We start from the raw sequence: 23,649 nt of genomic DNA, 5'->3' as shown, positions 1-23,649 counted from the left end.
AATAATTAAACCAGACTTTAAAGTACCCAGAGTAGTTCATAAATGTGATTTAAAAGACCTTTCATTTATGGCCAGGGATTTAATGGTAGAACCCTATGTAAAAGATAACACCACAAAGCTCTTTTCGTCCACTTTCAGCTGGACGATAAGCTTTTTTTCCCCTCCTCATCTCTTCATCCACTCCAGTATCGCACTATTGATCCATTCCAGTTCTTTTTAACGGCCCCTTGAAGCACAGTGATTAAAGACTTGGGGAAATTTCCAATGAATGCATATTTGATCTGCTTGTTTTCCCTCCTCTCTGTGGTAATGATAGCAGATGCATTTTGCTAGTAGCCATTAATGACTCAATTACCAATTGGGAACATCTGTGCGATTCCATGTTGGTATTCATGAAGCCCCGCCCCCCCATCCCCCCACAGTCAATGAACTACAGTATATATTTTTGTTTGATTTATGACCTGAAGAAAATTTTAAACACAGTGGTGACATCATCAAGAGTTTGACTCTTGGTAAAAAATACACACAAAAAAACTAAAACAAACAAAAACTGAGTATATGTATGAAAATATATACTGTATATGTGCACATATATATGTATTTGTATGTGTATATATATATATATATCATCTGCATATAGTGACATTGGACAATGGATTTGTCTGCGCCGCTTCCCGTGTGAAATTAGTTTTAACACTGGACATCCATTTTCTTACAAATTTATGGCAGACGGCAACGTAAACACGAAACATCTTATGTTGAGGACGCCATAAATCGAGGACTCCCTCTATAGGGTATTGTGACTTACAAAACGGCAGGTTTTATTGGACTTCCACTTGTGTAGAGCTAAGTCTGTTTCCTTTATACAGTCTATGGAAATATGCAAACAATGCTTACTGACAAGGCAACTCTCAAAACAGTAGCGCGGTGTAACTTGGCTGACAGCTGCGGGTACAAATAGAGGCCGTTCTTCAAGATAAAGGACAGGGAACAGAACAAGGTCTGAGGCCCCAGCTGTCTGTGTTGAAGGTACGCTGACATAAAGACATAAAAACACCTATAATCACACAGCTTTCGCGCCAAGGACGTTTCTTCTACCAGCACAAAGCAAATCCACTCCTTCCATGCTCGGAGCGCTGTGTTTATGGACTTGTTGCAAAACAGCTTGTGACTACGCAGCAAAAAGAACAATTCTTGCGAACCTTGAAAACATCTCATTTCGTAGGTTGTTTTTGTGTAAAGTTTGTCTCTGCTCACAATCAAAGGCAAAACTGCATTTCCTGTTCTCTTTCATTCGTCGGCCGTTCTTTATTTCAAATCAAGTTTACCCCCGGGGCCCTATTGTCCCGGACTTCTCATTGCCTTGTTATCATCAGCTGTAGAAGCCCCCATGACACAGCTGCAAATATTGGTCTTACCTTTTTTTCTTTTCCCTTTGAAATGTCACAGTGGAGGGTGTGCACACGTGCGGTTGGCTTTTGCCTCCTGAGTGTAAAGATATCATTTATCTCACAGAAAACAAATAAAAGAGCCATAATGTAGTCTAAGCGGGTGGTGTGATAGGAATAAAAGGGCATTGCAAAGTCTCTTCTTCTCCGGCGCTACTAATTTGCTACAGTAATGAGCAAGCAGTGGTGAATGAGCAGTGGCAATTATATTTGGTTACCATGCAAACAGTGAGCATCATGGGAAGTCATTAAACTGAGAAATATGCCCAGGCTCTATTACAATGCTTGGAGGAGAAAAAAACAAATGCGAGCCATTATCTAAACACAGACCCCTTTTACCAACATGTGAGCAGTTTTTAAATCCGAACTATTTTTATCGACTCGAGGGACAAACAATATATTTAATATAATTTATATATAATATATATGTGTATATATGTGTGTTTATGTAGATATATATATTTATATATATAAAATGTCTTATAACAGGGTGCCAAACATATGGCTCGCAGGCCAAATCCGGCTCGCTAGCGTGTTCAGTCCACCCAAAAATTACACAAACACTTTATCCATCCATCCATCTTCGTCCGCTTATCCGTTACCGGGTCGCGGTCACAGCGGTCTCCATGACCGCCACCCAAATCACACTGCACTGCACCAGCCCATCGTGAACTTTCCTCCGTTTTACTGGAAGTAAAATTACATTTCATTTCATATGAATAAATAATAATAAATGACTAATATACGTGTACTTTTTGCATGAAACCAAAAGGGTAAATCATGGACTGTGTACTTCTTTGCATGAAAACAAAAGGGTAAATCATGGACTAATATATAGTTATTTATGTTATGATTGTACTGGCCCCGCCCATTTGACATCTAATTAGGTTGTATGCTGCCCGTGAACCAAAACAAGTTTGACACCTCTGTCTTAGAATGAGTTGGGTTTTTATTGTTAATTAGGCTCAGCGTCCATTCATCTAGACAGGAGGAAGTATTGCATATGTAAAGAGAACTGTATTTGCTGAACTTTAGTCCCATTCATCTCTGTAATCTAGAGCGGTATAGATCCAGAAGACATCGACTCAGAGTTTGCCCCTCAGCCAGGAAATCCTGAAGCAGACTGGCTGTTTTGTGGGCTGGAGGTAATTTGTGCAAGGTGAGGCTAGATACTGTAAAAGCCTGGAAAAGAAATATGCTGTGGGCGGGGTGGGGGTGGAGGTTCGGGGGGTGAATCAGACTTAATTCTCTGTCATATTTCCAGAGGGGCAGGACTCAATACAACAGCACCTGCACTCAGATCCTTTCCCCCGTGTGTGGTCAAACAACATGATGTGTAAAAAGTGGAGGATGGAGGGAGGTGTAATACAGGAGTCAGGCTAAAGGAGATGAGGAACGGGATATGGGGCAGGAATGATGAAGACGTGAATGCGTTTCCATGGTTAGAGGGACAAAAGGGAAAAGGTCAACCTGCTAATTCCCACTTGAGCTGTGGCTGATTTTCCTTTCTCTTTCCTTCACAGCTTAATCAGATTTCATGATTAACTACAGGCTGAGTAATTTCTCTGGTGATTTACACACCCTAGATGTTGGACATTTGAAGCATTTTCAATTACTTCAAAACAGATGATTTCAGCAATCACAGAGTTCAGGCCGACAAACTGCAAAATAAACCATATGTCCAATTGAACCTTGTAAAGCTGTAATGTTAATTCACTAGAGATGCCCTATTACCATAATGAGTATGGGCCTGATACTTAAACTATTTAAATATTTTGTCTTGTACTCAGAAGTATGTGTCAATCCAGTGGCCCAATGCTAATAATACTCCTTCAGTCTTGTCCTCATTGGAACTTTAATCATGCAGGTCAACCAGGTCAGCAGTTTGGACGTATTTAGATGAAGACAGGAACAAGATTTGTATTTTGATACAATATAATAATAATAATAATACACTATGAATATTTTACCAATATTGTGCGTTACTTTCTTTAATATGTTTAAGTGACAGTTCGTTTACTGGAAATTGACTGGATGCATTTACTATGAGGAAGGTTTAGTTTCATTCATTTTTCCTTTTGAAAATTGTTTGGTTTTTTTTTATCAAAGAAAATCCTCCTTTTGGATTCATACATCCTTCTGTTAATGAGAAGGAAATAAACCCAAAGACGTATGTATCAGTGATGGTACACCAATGAAAATACTTGTACTTTGTAAAAATTGACAAACCTAGCATAAACGCTGGTTATTTAACGTTAACGACTACATGACAGAATCTATTAATAAACATGAAAATGACCTTTTGTTTTTCCAAGCTACCTTAAGACAGACTCTCTTGGAGCCAGGTCTATTTGTGTTCATAGTCCCTCCAGACCAGCAGGGCTACTCCTCCCTGCCCAGGTTGTTGACAGGCACGGTTCCTCCAAGCTGAATTAGCAGAGTGGAAACATTACCTGAAGAGCCAAGACTTGTCATTCACGCTGCGAGTTGGGGTCGGACAGGGAGAATGGAGAGCAGATGCTAGGGCACATGCCACTTTAACTTCCTGCTGGGAGGAGAACCACAGTGGAGAGGGAAAGGTAAGCATGTCTAAGGTTGACGAGTTAGAGTTGGCAGAAGGAAAAAAAAAAACAAGGACGGAAAGGTCACGAGCGCAGTTCTTTCTTGGAGGTTTTTCTCTGACGCACAATAGAAGGCATAGAAGAAGGCGACCGTGAAATCTATCTTTTATATAAACCTTTTATGAAAAGGCTTAAAATGTCTGCTGCAGACTGTTCCCTGAACACATCAGGATGTCACTGTTCCCCCTCATTCTAACATAACGAATGTATCTCCTCTTATTTCTGCCGGTCTTTGTCATTTCACTTCAAAGTTCATTTGACATTTTCTCTAACATTGCACCAAAAGAATTGCTGTTTGCCTGTAGCACGACGATGGTCACTGGGGTTTAGCAAGTGGCTGCTGCCACTGTGCACAGATGGTGGTTAAACCACAGAGCATGTGTTGGCTCTGTGTTGTGTTGTTCCACTAGCTGCGAATTTTAATGCGTCCAGTTTCGTTCCACATCCCGAGGCTTTCACGGAGCCGTTGATCTAAGAGTAAATAGTGGGTCAATAAAAATGATTAGTACGCCACCAGACAGTCATGTAGATTGAGGATTTGAGCAGATTCATCTCAATGGTCAGTGCTGCTTGTCATGGGGGCCGTTTTCTCATGACACAACCCTGTATAAAGGAAAGCTTACAAACATTAACTACAATGTTAACAAATATGTTATTTAGTGTGAATTGTTTACCAATAAACTGAAAATTATGCATCAAAATGGAAAAAGATTTTTTAAAAAATGGCCAAAAACGGATTAAACTGATAAAAAACAACAAACAAGACTTAAGCGAAAAAAATGCAAAAAAATAAAATTGGCAAGAAATTCATCAAATACGACTTAAGCGAAAAAAATGCAAAAAAATTGGCAAGAAATTCATCAAATATAACATTCGGGCCCAAAATGTTTAGCAAATCTAAAGGTTGAAAAACAGCTTATGCAAATAACGCCCCCTGTATGAAGAAGTTTGAACCTCAGGTTATTTTCATGACACTCGACTGACTGAAAATAAACCTAAACTCATGCTGCGAAGATTTTGATTTTTGATTGGTTTTTGATGACTCGGGCCGTCGCTGTTTATTCCTAGTTCGAGTGTCTGCTCACTAGGGTGAGAGGTTCAAGTTCCTTCCGGTCACAGGGGGCCTATATGCAGAAGACGCCTTTGTTTACATTCGCCGGTTATACGTCGTACGATGGATTGTGTTGTGTTATGTGCAGACTCTTCTGATGTTTTATGTCCAAGATTATGATGTCACCACCGTGTTAGTGTAGGTGAGTGACACAGGCACTGATGTACAGTATGGGAGTTCAGACTTATGGCGAAAAACAAGTTATGTTGCACCGTAGAAATGGAACTCGGCCGGTCGAGGACCTGCTGGATATTGGTGAACGTGAGAGACAAATAGCAGTAGATTACAGTATGTGTTTCACAACTCTTTTTCCACATTTGTGCCTGATCAAAATGATGGAATTGTTAATATAGAAAAATGTCAAAAAAAATCTGCAAAAAAAATTGGTCATTAGTTCCTTTTAAAACGTCTCCTCAACAATATTCAAACAGTCGACAGTTTGTCATGATCCACTTGACAGTTGTCTCAGTCAGCTTGTCAGTCATAGACTGACCTACTGTCCTACGCTAAGTGGGGCTGGTCTGACACAAGCCCAGCATCTGACCTAAAGTGAGGCATGCTGGGAGTTAATGTTATTTTAAGCCGGAGCTAGTTTGTGAAACAAAAGGTTTTCGTCACAGTGTTTGTAGCTAAAAAAAAAAAATGTCTTATTGAATTGAATCAGTAGATCTTTAGATAAACAGTGCACGTCACTCTGTCTATGCATATGAAGCGCATGGGAAATTTTTAATCTGATTAATCCTCCAAAATTAATTAAAACATTGGTTTGTTTTCCAGTACTGTTGCCTCAAATTGAAGTAAAGTATCAGTGATGATAGCAAAGATGGAGGAACATTAGGAAAGAAGCAGACCTTTTACAAAGAAAAGCAGGAGGGAGAGTAGGGGATGAAAAGGGTGACCATGGGGGGGGAGAAAAAGCTCATGCAGTAACAAGTTAATAAGAGGAGGGGGCAGAGTGAAGAGCAGAAATGCATTAGGAAAGTGTGGCCGGCTAAGACACTCAGCAGGGCAACGACAACATTATTGGGAGAAAAAAGTAACGTGAAGCACGGAAGATAATCAGTGTGTGTGAAGCAAGAGTGGAATTATGGGATTTCAAGCTCTTTCCTCCCCCTGAAGTCACTTAGGAGTAAAACAGCAGGGATTTGTAGTTTGTGAAGATGAACAGAAAACCCATTTTCCCTCATGGCGACGTCTGCCTCCGTGGATTTAAACCACTGTTGTAGTGAAGAGTGGAAAAAAAGATGTGATCAAACATTAGGGAGAATGGAGGCTGAAAGACGCACTGTAAAGAAGAGGAGGAGGTGGGGGGGAGTAGGGGCATACAAGAAAGTAAAGATGATGAAGGAGGATTTGTTCAGGGAGACAGAGACGGTGCATGAATGATTCGTTTGTAGGGACATTGATGTTTAAAACAAAAAAAAATCCCAAAGACTAAAGTTGAGGTTTGGTACTTCTCAGCCATCGAGGACTGATGTCTTTTATTTTGTAGTAACACAATGTTGATGTTTTGAAGACCGCTGTCATTGAACGACAAACATAGTTATAGTGGAAAAAACTACCACCATACAGTAATGTCCAGTGTACTGTAGTCACTTTGGCAGTATTTCCACCAGAATAAAGAATCACTGTTTGGTCTTGAATTAACGTCTGTTGTTTGTATTGTTTATAATAAATGACTGACATTCATGTTAAATCTGTGGTTTGGACAGGGATAAAAAATATTGGTCCTATTCATTAGAGGTCGTGTAATGACGGTACAGTAGGAAGGTAGTACTTTACTGTTACTACAATGGCCAGAACACTCACTGTGGTGATGAGTTTTAGTAAATATATTCTTCTTTATATTAAATACCCGATGTTTATTATATATTGAAGGTAGATCAGGATTAATTCAGGTTTGGTAATGAAGAAAATAAACTGACAGATTCTAATTGCATGACAACATATGACACAGCAGGAGAGAGTTTTCCTTTGTCGACTACATTCACAGACTAATGCAGAGTAACTGTTTACTGTGTACGGATAAAAGGACAATCATATCAGTGTTAGCTTTGGTGTCTGAGCTTACAGCAACACGTTATTATTATTATTATTATTATTATTATTACTATTAACTTTATAATTAATAATAGAACAATTCATCCAATGCAATGCGCTGCCAGCATCATCCCATGGTTTGTTTAACTAATAAATGTGCTTGACCTGATTCTGCTGTGGTCAGTGTTTTGTAAGAATCATACATTCACAGGTTTGTGAAGTCAAAACAAATATTGATTTGATGTATTTCTTGTTTGTTTATATTTTGTTACTATAAATTAACACATTAAAAATGGGGGAGCGGGGTAGGCAATATATGTAAACACGCATATTTTTATTAATATATGTATATATTTGTATTTATATATGTATACATGTCAGTATATATTTCTGCATTTGTAGTTGTGCATATCATTACCTCACTGACCATTTGCAGGTTTTTTTGTCTGAAGAAGATCGCCATGAGCAGCAGGAAAAAAAAAGAATATTCACATAAACCGTGAATTTTCAAACTTCACACAGAAAGGCCATCTGTCTGCGTTGTGGTGGGGGGTGTGGTCTCTCGCTGTTAGGTGACATTGCTAACCATTTCCAAAAGCAATGTGGCCACGCACAATTTTTCTTTACAAAAAAATCCACAGCCATTTTAGCAAGGCAGCACGCCGACACTGTACAATGTCACTCCATTATCACCCTGCTGCGAAAATGAACGATAAGCCCTTCATATGTTTTTTTGCTCTTCTTCGGTGGGAATTAATGCAGAAGTGCAGGCGAAGGGCTGTTTGAGGAACTGCATTTTTGCAAAGCTGCCATACGGCTGGAGATTAATGAACAACTTGTGTCCGCGCTCGTCGTCTTTTCCCGCACAGCCTCTCTTCTCTGCATAGTGTGATTTATGGACACCCAGCAGTGCATGAGTTATAATTTGAGAGGGGTTTGTTTTTTCTCATGAAGATGGAATTTTAAATGTTATGATAAATGACCCTCCCCCCCATCACTGCCTTTTATTTATTATTTGGTCATGATTTAGCTTGCATGTGTTTTCTGCAGGCACTGTGCTCATGTGCACGCCTCTGTGCATGTGTGTATTAAAGCCACATCTTTAACTATGTGCCTGCAAATGTGCCGATGCTGCATTTCCTTCCTGACAGCCACATATACATAGCTCCCAGGTTGCCATGTCTCTCCGAATCCAATACTCGGTCCAACGTGTTTATTGCTGTTATGAGAAATCAAAGAATAAGTCAGGTCTTTCTTTTCTTTCCCTCATCCTGCACGTCTGGGCAAATGGATTTATTTAATCATCTAGACGCCACACGTATATCAGCGTTGTTTGATGTTTTCTTTATGGCCAAGCAATAAATACACCATAGAAAATTACATTTGGTGTTGTTGGGGTTTTTTTTGTATAATTTCCTGCAACATACAAAGGCCTTTGTAGAGAAACAAAAGGGAAGCAAAGACAAAATGCCCTGCTCTGTATGTTCCCAAATCCTGAAATCCGAAATCAATATGGAATTACTGTGCTGGGTCTACTTTCTTCTTATATATTAAACAAATCCCGCAGTCAGATGCTGACAATTTGTCCAGCCGCAGCAACTGCATGATAAGCAAAGTGCTGATTCTTTAATCATCGAAGTGTAATGGTGCTGCGCAACAGTTCCATGGTGTATGGATGGTTCTGTGTGAAGAAAGGATTAGGAGAACATTTTATTTTAATGTGGTTATAACAGAGTACATGTAAAATTATTATCGAGCAATCATGATCACAATTAATCTCGATTAATTGATATATTTAATTAGGACACACAATACAGATAAATCTCTCTTTGTATTTCTTAATAAGACAAAATATTCATTTTTTTCTCTCTTTTGCTAGAACAGGAAGACAAATAACAGCAGGTAGATGTTTGTGTTTCATACCTGTTCTTATTTGTGACTAATCCCATCATTTGGATTCTTGATATGAAAAAGAGGTCAATAAAAAAAGTGCAAAACGAGAGATAATATTTTGCTCGATGAAGTTGCCGTATTTTCACCTTTACTGCTTTAAAGACCGTATCAGGATTTTCTTTCAAAACTATAGTGATGTCCACAGACAGATGCTGGGTATTTTGAGCTCTAAGCCAATGCAGTACATGTGTATCAACATGTACAGTAGAATAGAATCTATCCATCCATCCATCCATCCATCCATCTGTATTGGGTCATGTTCTATAGAAAACACTCCATCCTCATTTCAACGTTGAATGCTTAATATTCAGTAATATAATTACTTCTGTTCATTTCTGCCAGCCTTTCAATGTATTTTACTTGAGCTCCATAGTATCTTTAATCCTCCAGTGAGTGTACTCACTGTTTGTTTGTGCATTTATCTGTTTAGTTTGAATTTGTTTGTTCATAAAATATTTGGTTGTTGTCTGCCTTACACTGGAGCAGTAATTGTCAGGCAGTAATTGTCAGGCGTCTTTAATTGCTGGTAAATGGTGCAAAGTGGCGTTCAGTCTGACATAACTGCCACTGGAGCAGTTATTGTAATTGTTCCTGTTACAGGGTAAACCCTTCAGAGGATTATTTGGTTTCATCGTTTGGCATCGAGCACATATTGGTTTGGAATAAATGGAGTTATTTCTTTTTTGTCTTTTTTTTGTCATCCAGGGAGGCCTCATCGCGTTCCTCCTCCTCATCCTACTCTTCACCCTGGTCCTTTACACCCGTCACCGATGGTGCAAACGTCGCCGCGTCCCCCAGAAAAGCGCGAGCACGGAGGCCACCCACGAGATCCACTACATCCCCTCCGTCCTGCTGGGCCCCCAGGGCCGGGACAGTTACCGAGGCTCCAGGAACACTCACCAGCACAGCAGCTCGGTGATCGGCATGCCCATCAGAGAGACGCCCATCCTTGATGATTATGATGGCGATGAGGAGGAGCACGGAGGACACTCCCTGAACTCCACTCCCAACCAACTCCACAACAAGTTCAATGATGGGAAGGTGCAGGAGGACTACGGAGTCAACATGGGCATGGGGGTGCACACGGGGGTGATGTGCAAAGACGAGGAGCTGAAGCATAACTTCGACAAGCGAGGTGAGTAACTTCAACTGAAGAAGAACGCATCTAACTTTTTTAGTCGCGGTACCGCCACCGATACCTTTGTGTTGAATTCCGAGTGGTATTGGTCTATTATCGGTAACTCGGTAACAAAAACACTAACAGATAAAAGCATCAGGCTAGCCATAGTAGTACTTTTCTAACTATGCAAAACAAAATGTATCAAATTATCAAAAATGTAAATATATATAAAATATAAAAATTCACATATTATCGGTTGCATAGTGTAGCGGTTAGCATGCCTGCCTTGGAAGCAGAGAGCAGAGGGTTTTTTTTTTTTAATTTTTTTTAGTATTCATAGTTAAAATAAATGTTTCGGCAGCAGACACCTGGGACAGCATTGAAAACAACAGAAACAAACGTCTTTGTATGCAAAAAATAAATAAATAATAAATGAAATATAAAAAATGGCAGCTAAAGTAGCCAAATAAACCTGACATTTAGAACAAACAACAAATGTTGGAAGGATTCAATGCAAACAGGATATGGAATTCCTTAGTAACAACAAAAAACACCTCAAACTGTCCAACATGATCTAAAATGAAAAAAAAAAGAAAAAACAGAAAAAATAAATAATTCTTAAATCAAATCCTGTGCAGTTTGGCCAGAGCGGTCTAAGGAAGAAATATTTGCGATGACATATTCTGCCTCGAATCGTGTTCTAGTAGTGAACTTGGCAGAAAACTCCAAGACAAATGTGAACTTTAACAACTAATAGGCAACTAAGAAGAAATTAGTTTCGGAACATTCTCTGTTATTTTTGTGGTTTTTGGGTTGTTGGTTGAAAACCCTTCCTGTCTTTACAGTTCTTCCACCAAAGTGAACTATGTTTTTGTACTTTTTAAATGAACCCATCTCCACGCCTCTGGCCTAAAACATAGAAGTCCAAATATCTGAAACCTGATTGAGCTATTTTGGTTAACATCGGAACGTTATCCGATCTAAATATCTGATATTAAGGATCTATGTGATATCATCTTTACTTCAAACCTGGTTTTGTCAATATAGATATGAAACACTTTTATATTACAATACAGTATTTTGTTGTGCAGTAAGTACAACATTTAGCAGCCTGTCTCTTTATCGTTCATCTGCAGCACAGATACTACATTTGAATCGTCGTAGTAAAATCTGTTGTGCTCACTGAATGATTTCCTCCCTTTGCATGCATGGTTGGTTCGTCCGCGCGCACACTCTCTGAGCCAACTCCCCAGATGGCTCAGCCTGGACAGTTCACTTTGGCTCTGGCCAGCCCACCCGTGTTCTTGTTAGCACAGCATGTCCTGCTTGCATTTCCTCTAAGATAAGCAGTTCTGAATAATTCATGTCATCACTCAAACACACACACACACACATACACTGGTCATGCCGTTTGATACCAAACTACAGTTGCGCCCTGCGCCTTGAACCACATTTTCTGTCTGCACTACCTCCTCCCCACCGTCGTCCCGGCCGTTGGCAGTGGCAGTAATGAAATGAAGTGTGGTGTAATTTGATGTAATGTAGTGAGGTCAAGAGACGGGGGTTGTTGTTGGAGTTGATTAGTTGCTGAGATGTGTCAGAGAGCAACCCATTGACCCTTGTTTCACACAGTTAGAGAGCCTCCACTTTGAGCACGATACTGATTTAAAAAAAAAAAAAAAAATCTTATTCTAAAAAAGCTGATATTAGCAATGAAACCAAAAATCCCTGAGGTAGGAATGGGATCTGAAAGCAAACATGAAAATGTTGAACAGTCGGTGGTCTCATATCCTCTTGAACTGGGGTTGTTCAACTGTAAAGATGGACTTAAATAATTGAAGGTTGCCGACTGAGTCTGAGGGATTCCTGGTTATTCAGCGCAAAGTTAATTATGCATGGAGTCTGTGGGGAAAAAAAAAAAAACATATACAAGAATAATATTTATCTCTTCAAGTTACTATGTTTATGTTGCACTTTGTGTGGCATGTATATAAGCATAGATGTATTTATTTTATGTTTGTATATGAAGGACAGATTGTAGTATAGAAGAGTAGAATGGTCCAGCTGGTGCTGCTGGTTTATGTCCCGACTCGGACAGATGGCATTCCTATGTGGAAAATGAACGTCTCACAGTGTGTGTGTGTGTGTGTTTTCACCAGGTACTTTGGGTCTTTACCAGAGTCCAGAAACATGTATATTGGGGATTAGGTTTAATGTGACACTCTAAATTGAGCATAAATGTCAATGGACTGGCACCGGGTCCAGGGACCCTGAGTTTGTCCATCTGGGACTAACTCCAACTCTCCCAGTAACCTCAATGAGACGAAGCAGGATTGTATTTAAGGTTTTTTTTTTTTACGTTTGAACAGGAATTCAGTCTCAACAGACGGTCAGAATCACTGGCAGTCATTTTTATGATTAAAAAAATCATCATTGATTTCATGGTTATGAGTGACATGAGTGACATAACCAGGCTAATGCAAGATGAATATTAAAAAAATAGTCCTCGATTTTCATAGAATGTTATGAGCCTTTGAAGTTCCATCTCATTTTCATAGAATGTTATGAGCCTTTGATTTTTTGAAGTTCCATCTTAATATTCAGTTTCAGACTTTAGTTTATCTCAGAAATTTTCACTTAGATGTAAATTAAAGACAACCATCAAACTACTAATGGTATTTTGAGTCGTCATGGATTAAGTAGTAATTAACAAATGTGTTTGTCAATGCAATCTTTAGATCTTTAGATCTTTATCTATATTTTAATTGACCAAAAATAAATATATAATCCATCCATCCATCCATCCATCCATCCATCCATCCATCCATCCATCCATCCATCCATCCATCCATCCATCCATCCATCCATCCATCTAAATACTCAGTTTTGCTGTACAAACCCAGTATTTGAAGTAAAAACTTACGAGGATGTTTTTAGTGCTTCTTGATGACAAAATCATAGTTTTCTTCTTTTTTGCCTGACACTGAGAGTCGTCCTTGGTTCCAGCTGTAATTGGTCATGTCCTTAGAATTCCATTTAAGGTTGCAGTCGTGTCAGTCTGGATCCCTAAGTTGTTAAACCAAGACATCTGTGTAGAGAGCTAATTGACAAGCGGTGTTTTCACTTTTCCTTTAAACCAAGATTGCAACAAATCCCTGTGTTCAGATTATAAACAGTTCAAACGGGCAGGAACTCACGGTCTAGTCAATTTGACGCCTCTGCCACCCCCACCACCCCACCCCCACCACCCTCTGTACTCGGCATGATGTGTCGACATTTAAATATGGCAGCAATTAACTTCTTCCCTGCTCATCCACTGCTGCTGGCCATCCCCAAAATCTCTGAGTAACAGTCGCCCTTTATCTGCGTGTCCTTGCTGACAGATAACCCCATTCAAGTGAATTCAATAGCATTATCCTCTGGGATTATAGATATGCCTCCCAGGAGTGTGTGTGGCATTGGGTTTTGTTATACAGACAAGCAAACAAATGAGACTTGTCAATTCCATTATTTAGCGAGATTCCCAGAAGCTTAGAGAGGATGTACTGGGCTGCACCGGCCGTATAAATCAGATGTGGTAAAATCGTACTGACACTGTCTGTAGCTTATAGTGCAGGGGTGAAAAAAAAAAAGAAGAAAAAAAGTCGTACTACACTCTGATGTGTTCTTTCATTTAGCCAGAACTCAGCTCTAAGGTGTGGATACAAAGGTTCTGTTAAATCTCGATAGCCCATGTAGAGCTGTCACTTCTTTTCTTATCTGATAACCTGGATCTAATCCGTCTGTCAAACACCTAACGTCTCATCACTTCTCTCTCAGTATTTAATCCAGAGATGAACAATATACATTTAAAACAGTCGATTAAACTGATTATGATTGTTCCAGTAACTGACACTGATACTATAACCTAAAACATTTTCTTTGTAAATAATATGGATTTTCATTGAAACTTCTGTTAATGTTGCAGTGGAGATAGGAAATGCTGGGCTGTAGTACAGTGACAACAACATTACTTACTCTATGTAGTAATGTCTGTTGAAGTGAGGCTGTTCTGGGATGTAATGCAATGTCAGTAAAGGACACACACATTTAACCACAAATAGGATTCAACTGAATCAGCTGAACCCAAGCTTTACAAAAAAAAAAAATCAACCTCAAGCCTATGAAGTGTGTTTTACCTTGGCCTTGTCACCACGTCTGGTCACCTTCCAAACCCGGTCTTTGTCCTTAGCCTTGGTGCTAGCTGCTGCAGCTTCGTTGGCTTTATACTCCGTCAGTGCAGCTTCTTTGGGAGTGATTGAAAACATTTGAATGATAAATTTTTATTTTTTTGTGATTTATTCTTTTGAAAGTTGTTTTTTTCCCCTTCGTTCCAGCTGAGTACAAATTGCTAGTGTGATGTAGTGTTTGCTTCAGTTAGCTGTTTTTAGCTCTCACGCTAATGGCTTCTCTGGGGTGCATTTTTGGTGAATAATTATTCATCAACTTAAAAGTGTCAGATTTTAATCTTTAGTTTGTATCTATTTTACATAGACTGTGTGTGTGTGTTTTTTAGCCGTGTATTTACAGTGATGACTGCTGTTCTCAGGTAGAAGTTCTGTGTCTTTTACATATGGATAACAGTCCTAGCATTTTAAGGGTGCTCCTACCAGATGTACATCCAAAGAGATCAGACTATAATAATTATCCCTTAAATTTCAACAAATAAATAAGTTCTATAGTGTAATTTCCCAGCTTGGGATGAATAAAATATATCTATAAATTTTAGCCATGTTTAAAAGTATAAAACCAAAAAAGCCAAACAAGGCTTTATTAATAAAAGAAAATTCTGAGACTGATGAGACCTATGTTATTATTTCTAAGCTCTTAAAGAAATACAAAAAAGCCCAGAAAGAAGTTTTTTTTTTCAAAGTGCTCCTGAACTTCTGGGGCATTGGAAATTTGATTTATTCTTATTTTTCTTATTTCTCAGCATAATTGAATGTTGTAGCTCTGGGGCCCATTTTCATTTGAAGTAGTGGTCATATTTTTTAATGTATAAATTGAGTCAGTTGGCCGTTAATTGATTAAGTATTAAACTCTGATTGAGTGGAACATGTGGAGTATAGGTAACAGCTAGTTGTCTGTGTTGAGGAAAAATCCTAAAGCCATGATCACAATTATCATGTACGGAAAGGGTTTACCTTGAGATTTTGAGCTTTTTGTTAGAATTTAAATATTTATTTACCGTGAAATGAGTTAGACCTAATTACATGTTGTATCAAAATGTATTTTATTTATATGTGAATTATTACTTTTTATACCGATATATTTGTTTAGCCAATTCCCAAGTTCTTTCTGTTCTTTCCTACACCCAGGTTCAAACACCAGTGCCAGATGTGTTAAGAACTGCACCATTTATTTGTCACAGGGTCACAACTTTGCTTTTGTGCTTCGTCAAAGGGCTGATTTTTTTTTTTTTTCAGCTCCAAAAATTGCTAGATCTAGATAAAAACATGTTTGGATTTTTTTTTAATATTTATTTTCTTCCATTTTTAAGGGTTGAAAAGGCCATTAAAAAAGTAGCACAGCTCAACACTCGGAGCTGTGCTGATGAAAAAAATATCAAAAGTTTGTGGAAAAAATCTCAGAGACACATTTCAGTTTTTACAACGTGGCGCTTTTAAAAAAAAAATTCTATCATTTATCGTATGACCCTTTGATCTGCCCTTGTATCTATCTAACAGACACATAAACCTTTAAGTGTGCAGGTTAAAAACATGTCTATGTGCACTGGCTTGACTGTATTTAAAGTGCAGTTTTATATTTTTCTTTCAATAATTAAATTATCCCCCTAGAAAGGTCTGGAAAAAAAACCCAGAAAGTTCTCTCCTCCATTCAGTGCAGACTGAATCATCACAGCAGCAAGCACTTGTGCTAATGGCCAGAGGTAATATACAGCTATTCTAATGCACTGTTCAGAATGGTCAACAGCATCCCTCCTCTGGGATTGAATGACCCCGGGCATCAGGCTCAATGAGTGTGTCTGGAGGACAAAAAATATTGTGATTCAGCTGTCAACTGTGAGCACACACATAATTCCTCCATGGCTGCTGATCTTTAATTGGATTCCAGCCGCACCATGTGACTTGTTTTGATTCAGTCCATTACATATTTTTCCCAGCAAGGGTTTCAGGTTTTGCAGTTAGTTACTGTAGTTAGTTACTGTAGTACTATACAGTGGCTACAAATAGTAATTATAATACTACTACTACGTTAATTACACATGTGATTGTTACCTCAAGATTGTATGATTCTCAGATTGTTTGTAGTTGTGATTTAATTCCGCACTAAAAGAAAAAAATAAAATATTCTCCTAGTGGTCCCACAGTGGGGTAATTCATATTGTGAGTCTTTGCAACACACAGAGGCTGCCACAAGGGGTGACATTGAGAATGTGGTTCCTCTGGGGCTCGAACCCAGGACCTTCTGCTTGTAAGGAAGAGGTGTACGGCAGGTGTGATAACCGCTGTTCAATAGTGGTTTTCACTCAATTTCAGATGGGCCTAATTTTAGAACTGATGTTGATAAAGGTATGAGATCAGGTCTCAGTCACATCTGTGTACACCGTCTCTTTAAATATAACCTAAAGTAAAAGGTTAATTATTTTACACATAATTGACTTACTTTCTGCAACTCCTGGGCCTGTTTAGTTGAACACAATACTGGTATTCTCTCAGGAATTGATGAAAGACGCTCATGCCTGTTACTGTTACTGACAGTAAATATTAGTTAGAAAATAGGGTCATTTTCCTTGGTACACTTGATATAATCCAGTTTACAGTTTACCAAAGAGAACTAATAACCTTTTCTTTGTCCTTTCTGTTCTAAACAAAAAGCCCACTTTGGCTCCTCAGCTCCTGCACAACAGTTAATCTGCAGTTTGTTTGTTTCAAACCTGTTTTCTCTTGTTTTCCCTGAAACTCTCACACAGGGGAACAATCAATTTAGCAATAACAGGGCTTCGCAGCAATTCAGTCCAGAAGCCGCAGTCAGCTAGCCCCGTCTCCGATCATTCGTTATCCTTTTCATACATAAGCCCTGATCAATGTAATCTGAGAAAATCAGGTCAGCGCAGGGTAGAAGAACCAAACACTAGCTTTTTAAATCAAAAATGCAAAGAGAGCAGAGCCAAACAGTTTATATGTGGTGTGCTCCCGTGGTACAAAAAAATCATATCCCATCATCCTCAGGACCACAGTCAAAACCAATCTTGTCAAGTGTTTACTGAGCTCTAATTGAACCCAAAGCCAAGAGTTATAACCCACCACCAGGCTCCACGTCGCTAATGTGACATCACTGATGAGAAATCGCTCGGCACAGTTTGGCACACACATGATAGCTCAGGGTAATGTTTTGATTAATACTGAATCAAACTTGTCATCACCTCCCCCTGCATCCTCCCCTCCACCTCCCTCCTTGATAAATAGATAGGAGTTCATTTCAAAGACGTTCCATTCTTCCTTCACACTGATGAGCTGTGTGTTGTTAATGAAGGCAATTAGGTAAGATGGATATGAAGGTTTGATTGCACAGATACATGTGAGTGCGTGCACACGTTTTTCTTTTGTTTTTTTTAACACAGCCGTGATCAGTCGCAATGTTAATCTCGACAGACTCTGTATGTTTAGATGGTAAAAATAAGATATGTCTTGTTGAATGAATCTTCTTTTAATTAATCATATTGTCGCGCTTTGGCCCAGAGGCTCAGAGGCAATGTCTCTGTCATTGGTGTGGAACCCCAGGGTCCACCTTCTGGGCAAGATCGAATCCCGGTTAGGGCGTTTGGCGCCTTCCAGTGGACTCACCACCCCCAGGAAGGTTCACAATGGGCTGGTACGGTGCAGTGTGATTTGGGTGGCGGTCGTGGAGACTGCTGCCCCCGGGACCCGGTAACAGATAAGCGTGTGATTTCTGTGAAAAAAACTACAACAAGATAAGCGTGTGATTTCTGTGAAAAAAAAAACCAACTCACAAACAACCACAGTTTTTTAACCCGTTGAAAATTTAACTTTTAGTCCAATAAAGCCGTGAGGCGTTTTCTCAGAGGAGCAGAAAAGGCGCAACACAAACACACACACATGCACCAAAACACACGCGGCCTTAGAATCCACTCTCCAAGGACCAGAGCCGACCTGGATCAATGTGCGTGGGTCGATTGGACTCCAACTCACGCAGTGCATTTTTTGAGGCAGCTTTGAAATGTGGTTGGAGCTGCTCAGCCACATGTACTGGTCAGTACAGCCTTCAGTTCTTCACTGCTCTCACTGTTACACTGTAACACACTTTAAAATACCCTACTTCACATGAAGACATAAACCAACGGCACTAAAGCTCTTATATGAAAAGGAGAACAAGCAGGAAGATGTTTTACTGCTCTCGGCGTAGACACTTTTGCCAAAATAAGAACATTATGGAACATTAAGGAACTTTAGTTCCTTTTGGTGACTCAGAGAAAAGTCCGGAACTTTTCTTCTTCCCTTTCATTTCCCTTTGGCTGGTACATAATTGCAGGAAAATGCTGTCGTGTGCACATGATTAATTTAATGGCTTTGTTTCTGGGTGTAATTAATTATGTTATGCTGTGATTAATTGGAAGCCCATTAACACTGCATTAGTTTGTCCTCTCTGCTTAATCCACATGGCCGCACATGTTGGACATTTGTCTGGAAACAATTCTTGTTATTATCTAATCTTTGCCATAAAATGTCATTAATAATACTTTTTAAAAGTTAATTTGGAGGACTTATGATTAATCCCCTGGCAATGGTCATTTATCATGCTGACAATTCAAAAGTGTTAAACAAAAATCCAAAGATTAACATTTTTTTTCAATTAATTCAATGTATTAGACTTATAAATTAGACCTAAAAAAATTATTATAGTTCTTATTAAGGATAGGAGTGAATGTGCAAGGGTTTAAAGTAGAGGTTGAGTTTATTTGCAGTTAATTTATTCGATTCTTTTTTATATATATTCTACAGTGAAAAAGTAAAATTACAAGCTGAAATTGACTCTTCACCCACTCTGCAGTTCTTTAAATATAATTACACAGAGTCTACAGCAGGTTCTGTGATGTACATATTATTGGTTTGTCTGGGTCCTCCTTAAACGCCTCATGTCGGCCATGTTGTCACTTAACTGACATTTAACCAGTGACGTATACATAGAAAAGGATAATGACAATCACATACATCAGAAAGGTCAAGCCATAATTTCTACAAAAAAAAAGGAACACTTTTTTAAACTACACTGCTCTGTGATAAATCACATCCATCCATCCATCCATCTATATATTTAAAAAAAAACACAGAGGGAATCTGGGGAAAAAAAATACTGGAGGGAAATTCAATAGCCTTAATACCAATAGCTTGGAATAACTTGTGGGACAGGAGTGGAATAACTAATACAGCCTGTAACCAAAGTCAATCACTGACGCCTCGTATGGTAATAGACTGTGAGATGTTGCACAAAGAAGTAAACCTGAAGAGACATTTTTAACTGAAGTCTAACGTTTCCTCGAGAACGACATTTACCAAAAGAAATACAAATACACAATTAAATCCGGACACCTTTGAAATGCATTTTGAGAAATTTGTTCAAAGCTCCACCCACTGATTTTGCTAGAATGTGTTGGAGCAGCTGTGGCGGCCCACCCCAGTCTGTTTAAGTTCAGACTATTTTATTATGTATTTCTTCAAATAAAGTAAAGTAAAGAAATCTTTCCAAAATATTGTTAGTTTGTTCATAAAAACCTGTGTTCAAACCAATTCTTTGCCACCAAATTTTCCTCCTTATAGTTTCCCTTCCACACATGACATCATCCAGATTTTACACCGTATAATGTACCTGTTCTGGCTTAAGTTACTGCCTGTCACGGGGAGAAATCCATTATATCTGCTTAGGTATAGGAACCTCTTTATCTGATCACAGTCATGATCATCAGTCAGAAGTTTGCATTCTGTCTGGAGCAGTTGGAGGTCAGGAGCTTGGCTTGTGATGCTCAAGTGGCACAGCACGTGGGGACACATCCATATTTTATTCTAGCCCGTGGCAAAATCCATAGATAGAACATTTATTCTCGCTCCTCTGCAACTGTAGTGGAAAACAGAAAATTTGCCTGCAACGACAAAGCCTGGCTCAAAGAGTCTGACTTCAGACGGCACTCTCTCTGTTTTTTCCGTGCCTGCAAATGACCAGGAATAAGACAGAGGACGGACAAGGTGGAGGAGAGTTGTAAATGTATTTTTTTTTTAACTACAGTGAAACCTCGAGATACATACGAGTATTCCGAGATGCGAGCAAGCCTTTGAGCAAATTTTTGCTTCGAGATACGAGTAAAGGTTTGAGATACAAGCCACTTAAGCTCGACCTTCTGTAAACCAAGACCTTCTGATCCAGAGTGACCGCTGTTCAGCTGCATTTGGTGCATGTCTGTGTTCATACCAGCGGTGTCACTGGTGTGTCATTATCTGTTTTGCCTGTCATCCAAATTCGCAGGAATAGTAGAACGCTGCAGGCTCTGAGTCCTGAAAGACCGGTGTCAGCGTGTTGTTGTGTTGAGGGTAAAAAAAACCAAGACCCCGAATGTCACTTGTTTCTGTTCACTGTGCTTTTGTTGCATAAAAAAAATCAACTTCTTTCAGTGTACAACATAAGTATGAGAAGATATACTGTAGACTTTTGTGCTGTTGTGGTCAGCTGTTGTTCTGCACGCTACAGTGATGCAATAACGGTTGACTGTTCAGTCAACCGTCTTATTTGTTTCAAGGTGATTGTTGGAAGCATTTATCGTAGTTAGTTATAATAGTTAGTTTTGGTTTTTCATCTTTTATTTTTTAATTGTCCAGGAGATGATCAAAAAGAATCGGAATCACAGTTTTTTCTCCAGTCCCACCGACCTTGCACCGTTGCAGCGCATAAAATCAGAGCATCGATATCTTCATCATCATCAATCATTAATTCTGCATAAACAGAATGTGAGTTGCTTTGCAATGCACAGAAACAACAGTACCATCAGGTACCGACCGCAGGTACCCACCCCCGGAACGTCTGCTGGATTCTTAATTCAATGAGCCAGGTGACTGCCATGTTTTATTATGTATCCATTCCTTCATATCAAAGGGCCTGATGTTGGACTGACGTTGGTGTGTTTGTTGTTCTCATGTGTTTGATCTGTGTGACTTTAACATTTCATTCATTTGAAGATGGTTTAGTCATTTATATTTGAACTTTCTGAGGTTTGTTAGAGCTCTTTATCCCTTTGCCCTTGTCTGCCTCTCGTTGTTTTTGTTTTTTTTGTTTGTTTTACCTTCCTCCTCCATGGCATCCTTTGTCTGACCTTTTCTTTTTCTTTTTTTTCTTCCTCTCTACCTTCCCGGCTACCTCAGCCACATTCCTTTCATGTCTGTAAGTGTTATTCCCCTTCACACTTTTGTCTTTTTCTTTGTATCTGTCCGACCTCTTCACTCTCTCCTCGTGTACCTGTCACAGTGTCGGAGGAACTGCTGTCAGAGCTTCCTCAGACGGTCGAGCTGAAGTACTCTCATAGGAGAAATGGCGAATTTTAATAAATCACAGAAATTGCTCAAGTCAGCCTTAACGCTTATTTCCTCTCCATCAATCACACGTGCTCTGCCAGCCTTGAGACGTACAGAGTATCTATGTATACTTCCCGATATACAGTACATCTGTGTGTGATATCAAATCAAACAAAATCCAAAAAAAGAAAGAAAAGAAAAACCTCAAAATTAATTTTGCATGCAGCGTCTTTCTCTTCCCTCTGATGATTCTCTCTGAAATAAAACAGTAGGGGATGGTAGGGTCTACAAAAGGGTTCCCATTATTTCCCTTGTGCCCCATTGGGCTCCCTGAATGTGAATGTGATTGGAATATTGAGCGGGATTCTTGAGAAAAGGAAATATATTCAAGGCTGGTTCACAGATGCTCCACAATGAATGTGTGAGAGGATGTCAGTCAATGACAGTGTTTGTTTTCAGTCTTAAGTGGATAAAGTTTGTCCCAACATTCACTTCACTGTTGGTAGTTTACTGGCCTGAAGTCGATACGTGAGGATGATGTAGTAATAATTCTGTATTAGGGGAGAGATGGGAATATTTGGTGTGGATGGATGGATGGATGGATGGATGGATGGATGGATGGATGATAAGGCAAAGCTATGTGGATGGATGGATGGAGAGATGGATCGGTGGATATGGGATGGTTAAGTGGCTGGATGGATGGATGGATGGATGGATGAGTGGCTAAATGATGGATAGATGGATTCTTTTCCCTTCTTTTTTTCACTATCGTTCTCCTTCACACTTTTGTCCTTTTTGCATCCGTCCGACCTGGATGGCTGTGTTAATTAACTCAATGATGGACGGATGATTGATTCTGAAATACATTTTGAATCACCTTCTCATCCGCTGTAGTTTTTAAAATGTCCTGTAAAATTGACCTTGGTCAACAAAGCCATTTGGCTTATCATTATTGGACTTTTTGAACTATGGACTTTTTGACCTTGGTCAACAAAGCCATTTGGCTCATCATTATTGGACTTTTTGAACTTTGTGACAATTCATTTTGTTGAAATAAAAAAAAAATTAAATGGAATATTTTTGAACAATATATTTTTTAAGAGCCAAATCTAGCTTTTAAAACTAAAATATTCAAATAATATCTATAGTTCCATGATTTGCTTCATCAGCCAGTTTTCTAAATATTTCTGTCATGTATGACAAATATATATACTGTATCTAGGTGTCATGAATCTGTATCTACAGACCATACATCTCCATTGTCTGCCTTTCTGTAGAGAGAATAATAAAAAGGCCGTTAAAAAAATTGTCTCTTATTATGACAGGAGGAGAAACCAGTTAGAATAGAAATAAAGGGTTAAACGTCGTTGAATGAACTTTGGGTCATGGTCAAACGGTTTCAGATTCTGACAGACTTTTTGTCGGCTGTATCAGCCTGGTTTTGTTCGTTGGGACTTTCTAGAGTACCGAATCCTTGGACGTGTTTTAAGCTGACATTTCTGCTGCCTAGGCTGCTGCTGCTGCTGCTGCTGCTGCTGCTGGGTATCACTTTCTGTGAATGTGCAGAGCGTCATTATATTAGATTTTGTCATGATATCCACGTGTGTATTTTTGGAATCCTCAGCATCTGTTCTCAGGTGTGGATTTTTCCCCTTTTTTCCAAAGTAATCAGTTTGGTTTTTTTTTTAGTTAATTATCTGAGTCATTTTTTTTTAACTTTAATCATATTCAAATATTTTTCCCCCTGATAACATGTATATTTTCTACATATGTACAT

The 23,649-nt window shown here is 39.0% G+C and overlaps 1 protein-coding gene across 1 annotated transcript in view; it reads left to right on the top strand.

Annotated features, from left to right (window-relative positions):
• astn2 (astrotactin 2) overlaps window positions 1-23,649 on the top strand; it is a 220,838-nt gene that overhangs the window by 51,692 nt on the left and 145,497 nt on the right. Inside the window, exon 3 of the mRNA XM_025061990.1 lies at window positions 9,879-10,308. Within this exon, the coding sequence (XP_024917758.1) occupies window positions 9,879-10,308 (430 nt within the window). The remainder of the gene's footprint in view (window positions 1-9,878; window positions 10,309-23,649) is intronic.

This window comes from Cynoglossus semilaevis, chromosome 14 (genome assembly GCF_000523025.1).
Source record: "Cynoglossus semilaevis isolate Cse_v1.0 chromosome 14, Cse_v1.0, whole genome shotgun sequence".
Taxonomy (NCBI): domain Eukaryota; kingdom Metazoa; phylum Chordata; class Actinopteri; order Pleuronectiformes; family Cynoglossidae; genus Cynoglossus; species Cynoglossus semilaevis.
Note: the sequence above shows the minus strand (reverse complement) of the source record. Positions and strands in the feature narration are given on the sequence as shown.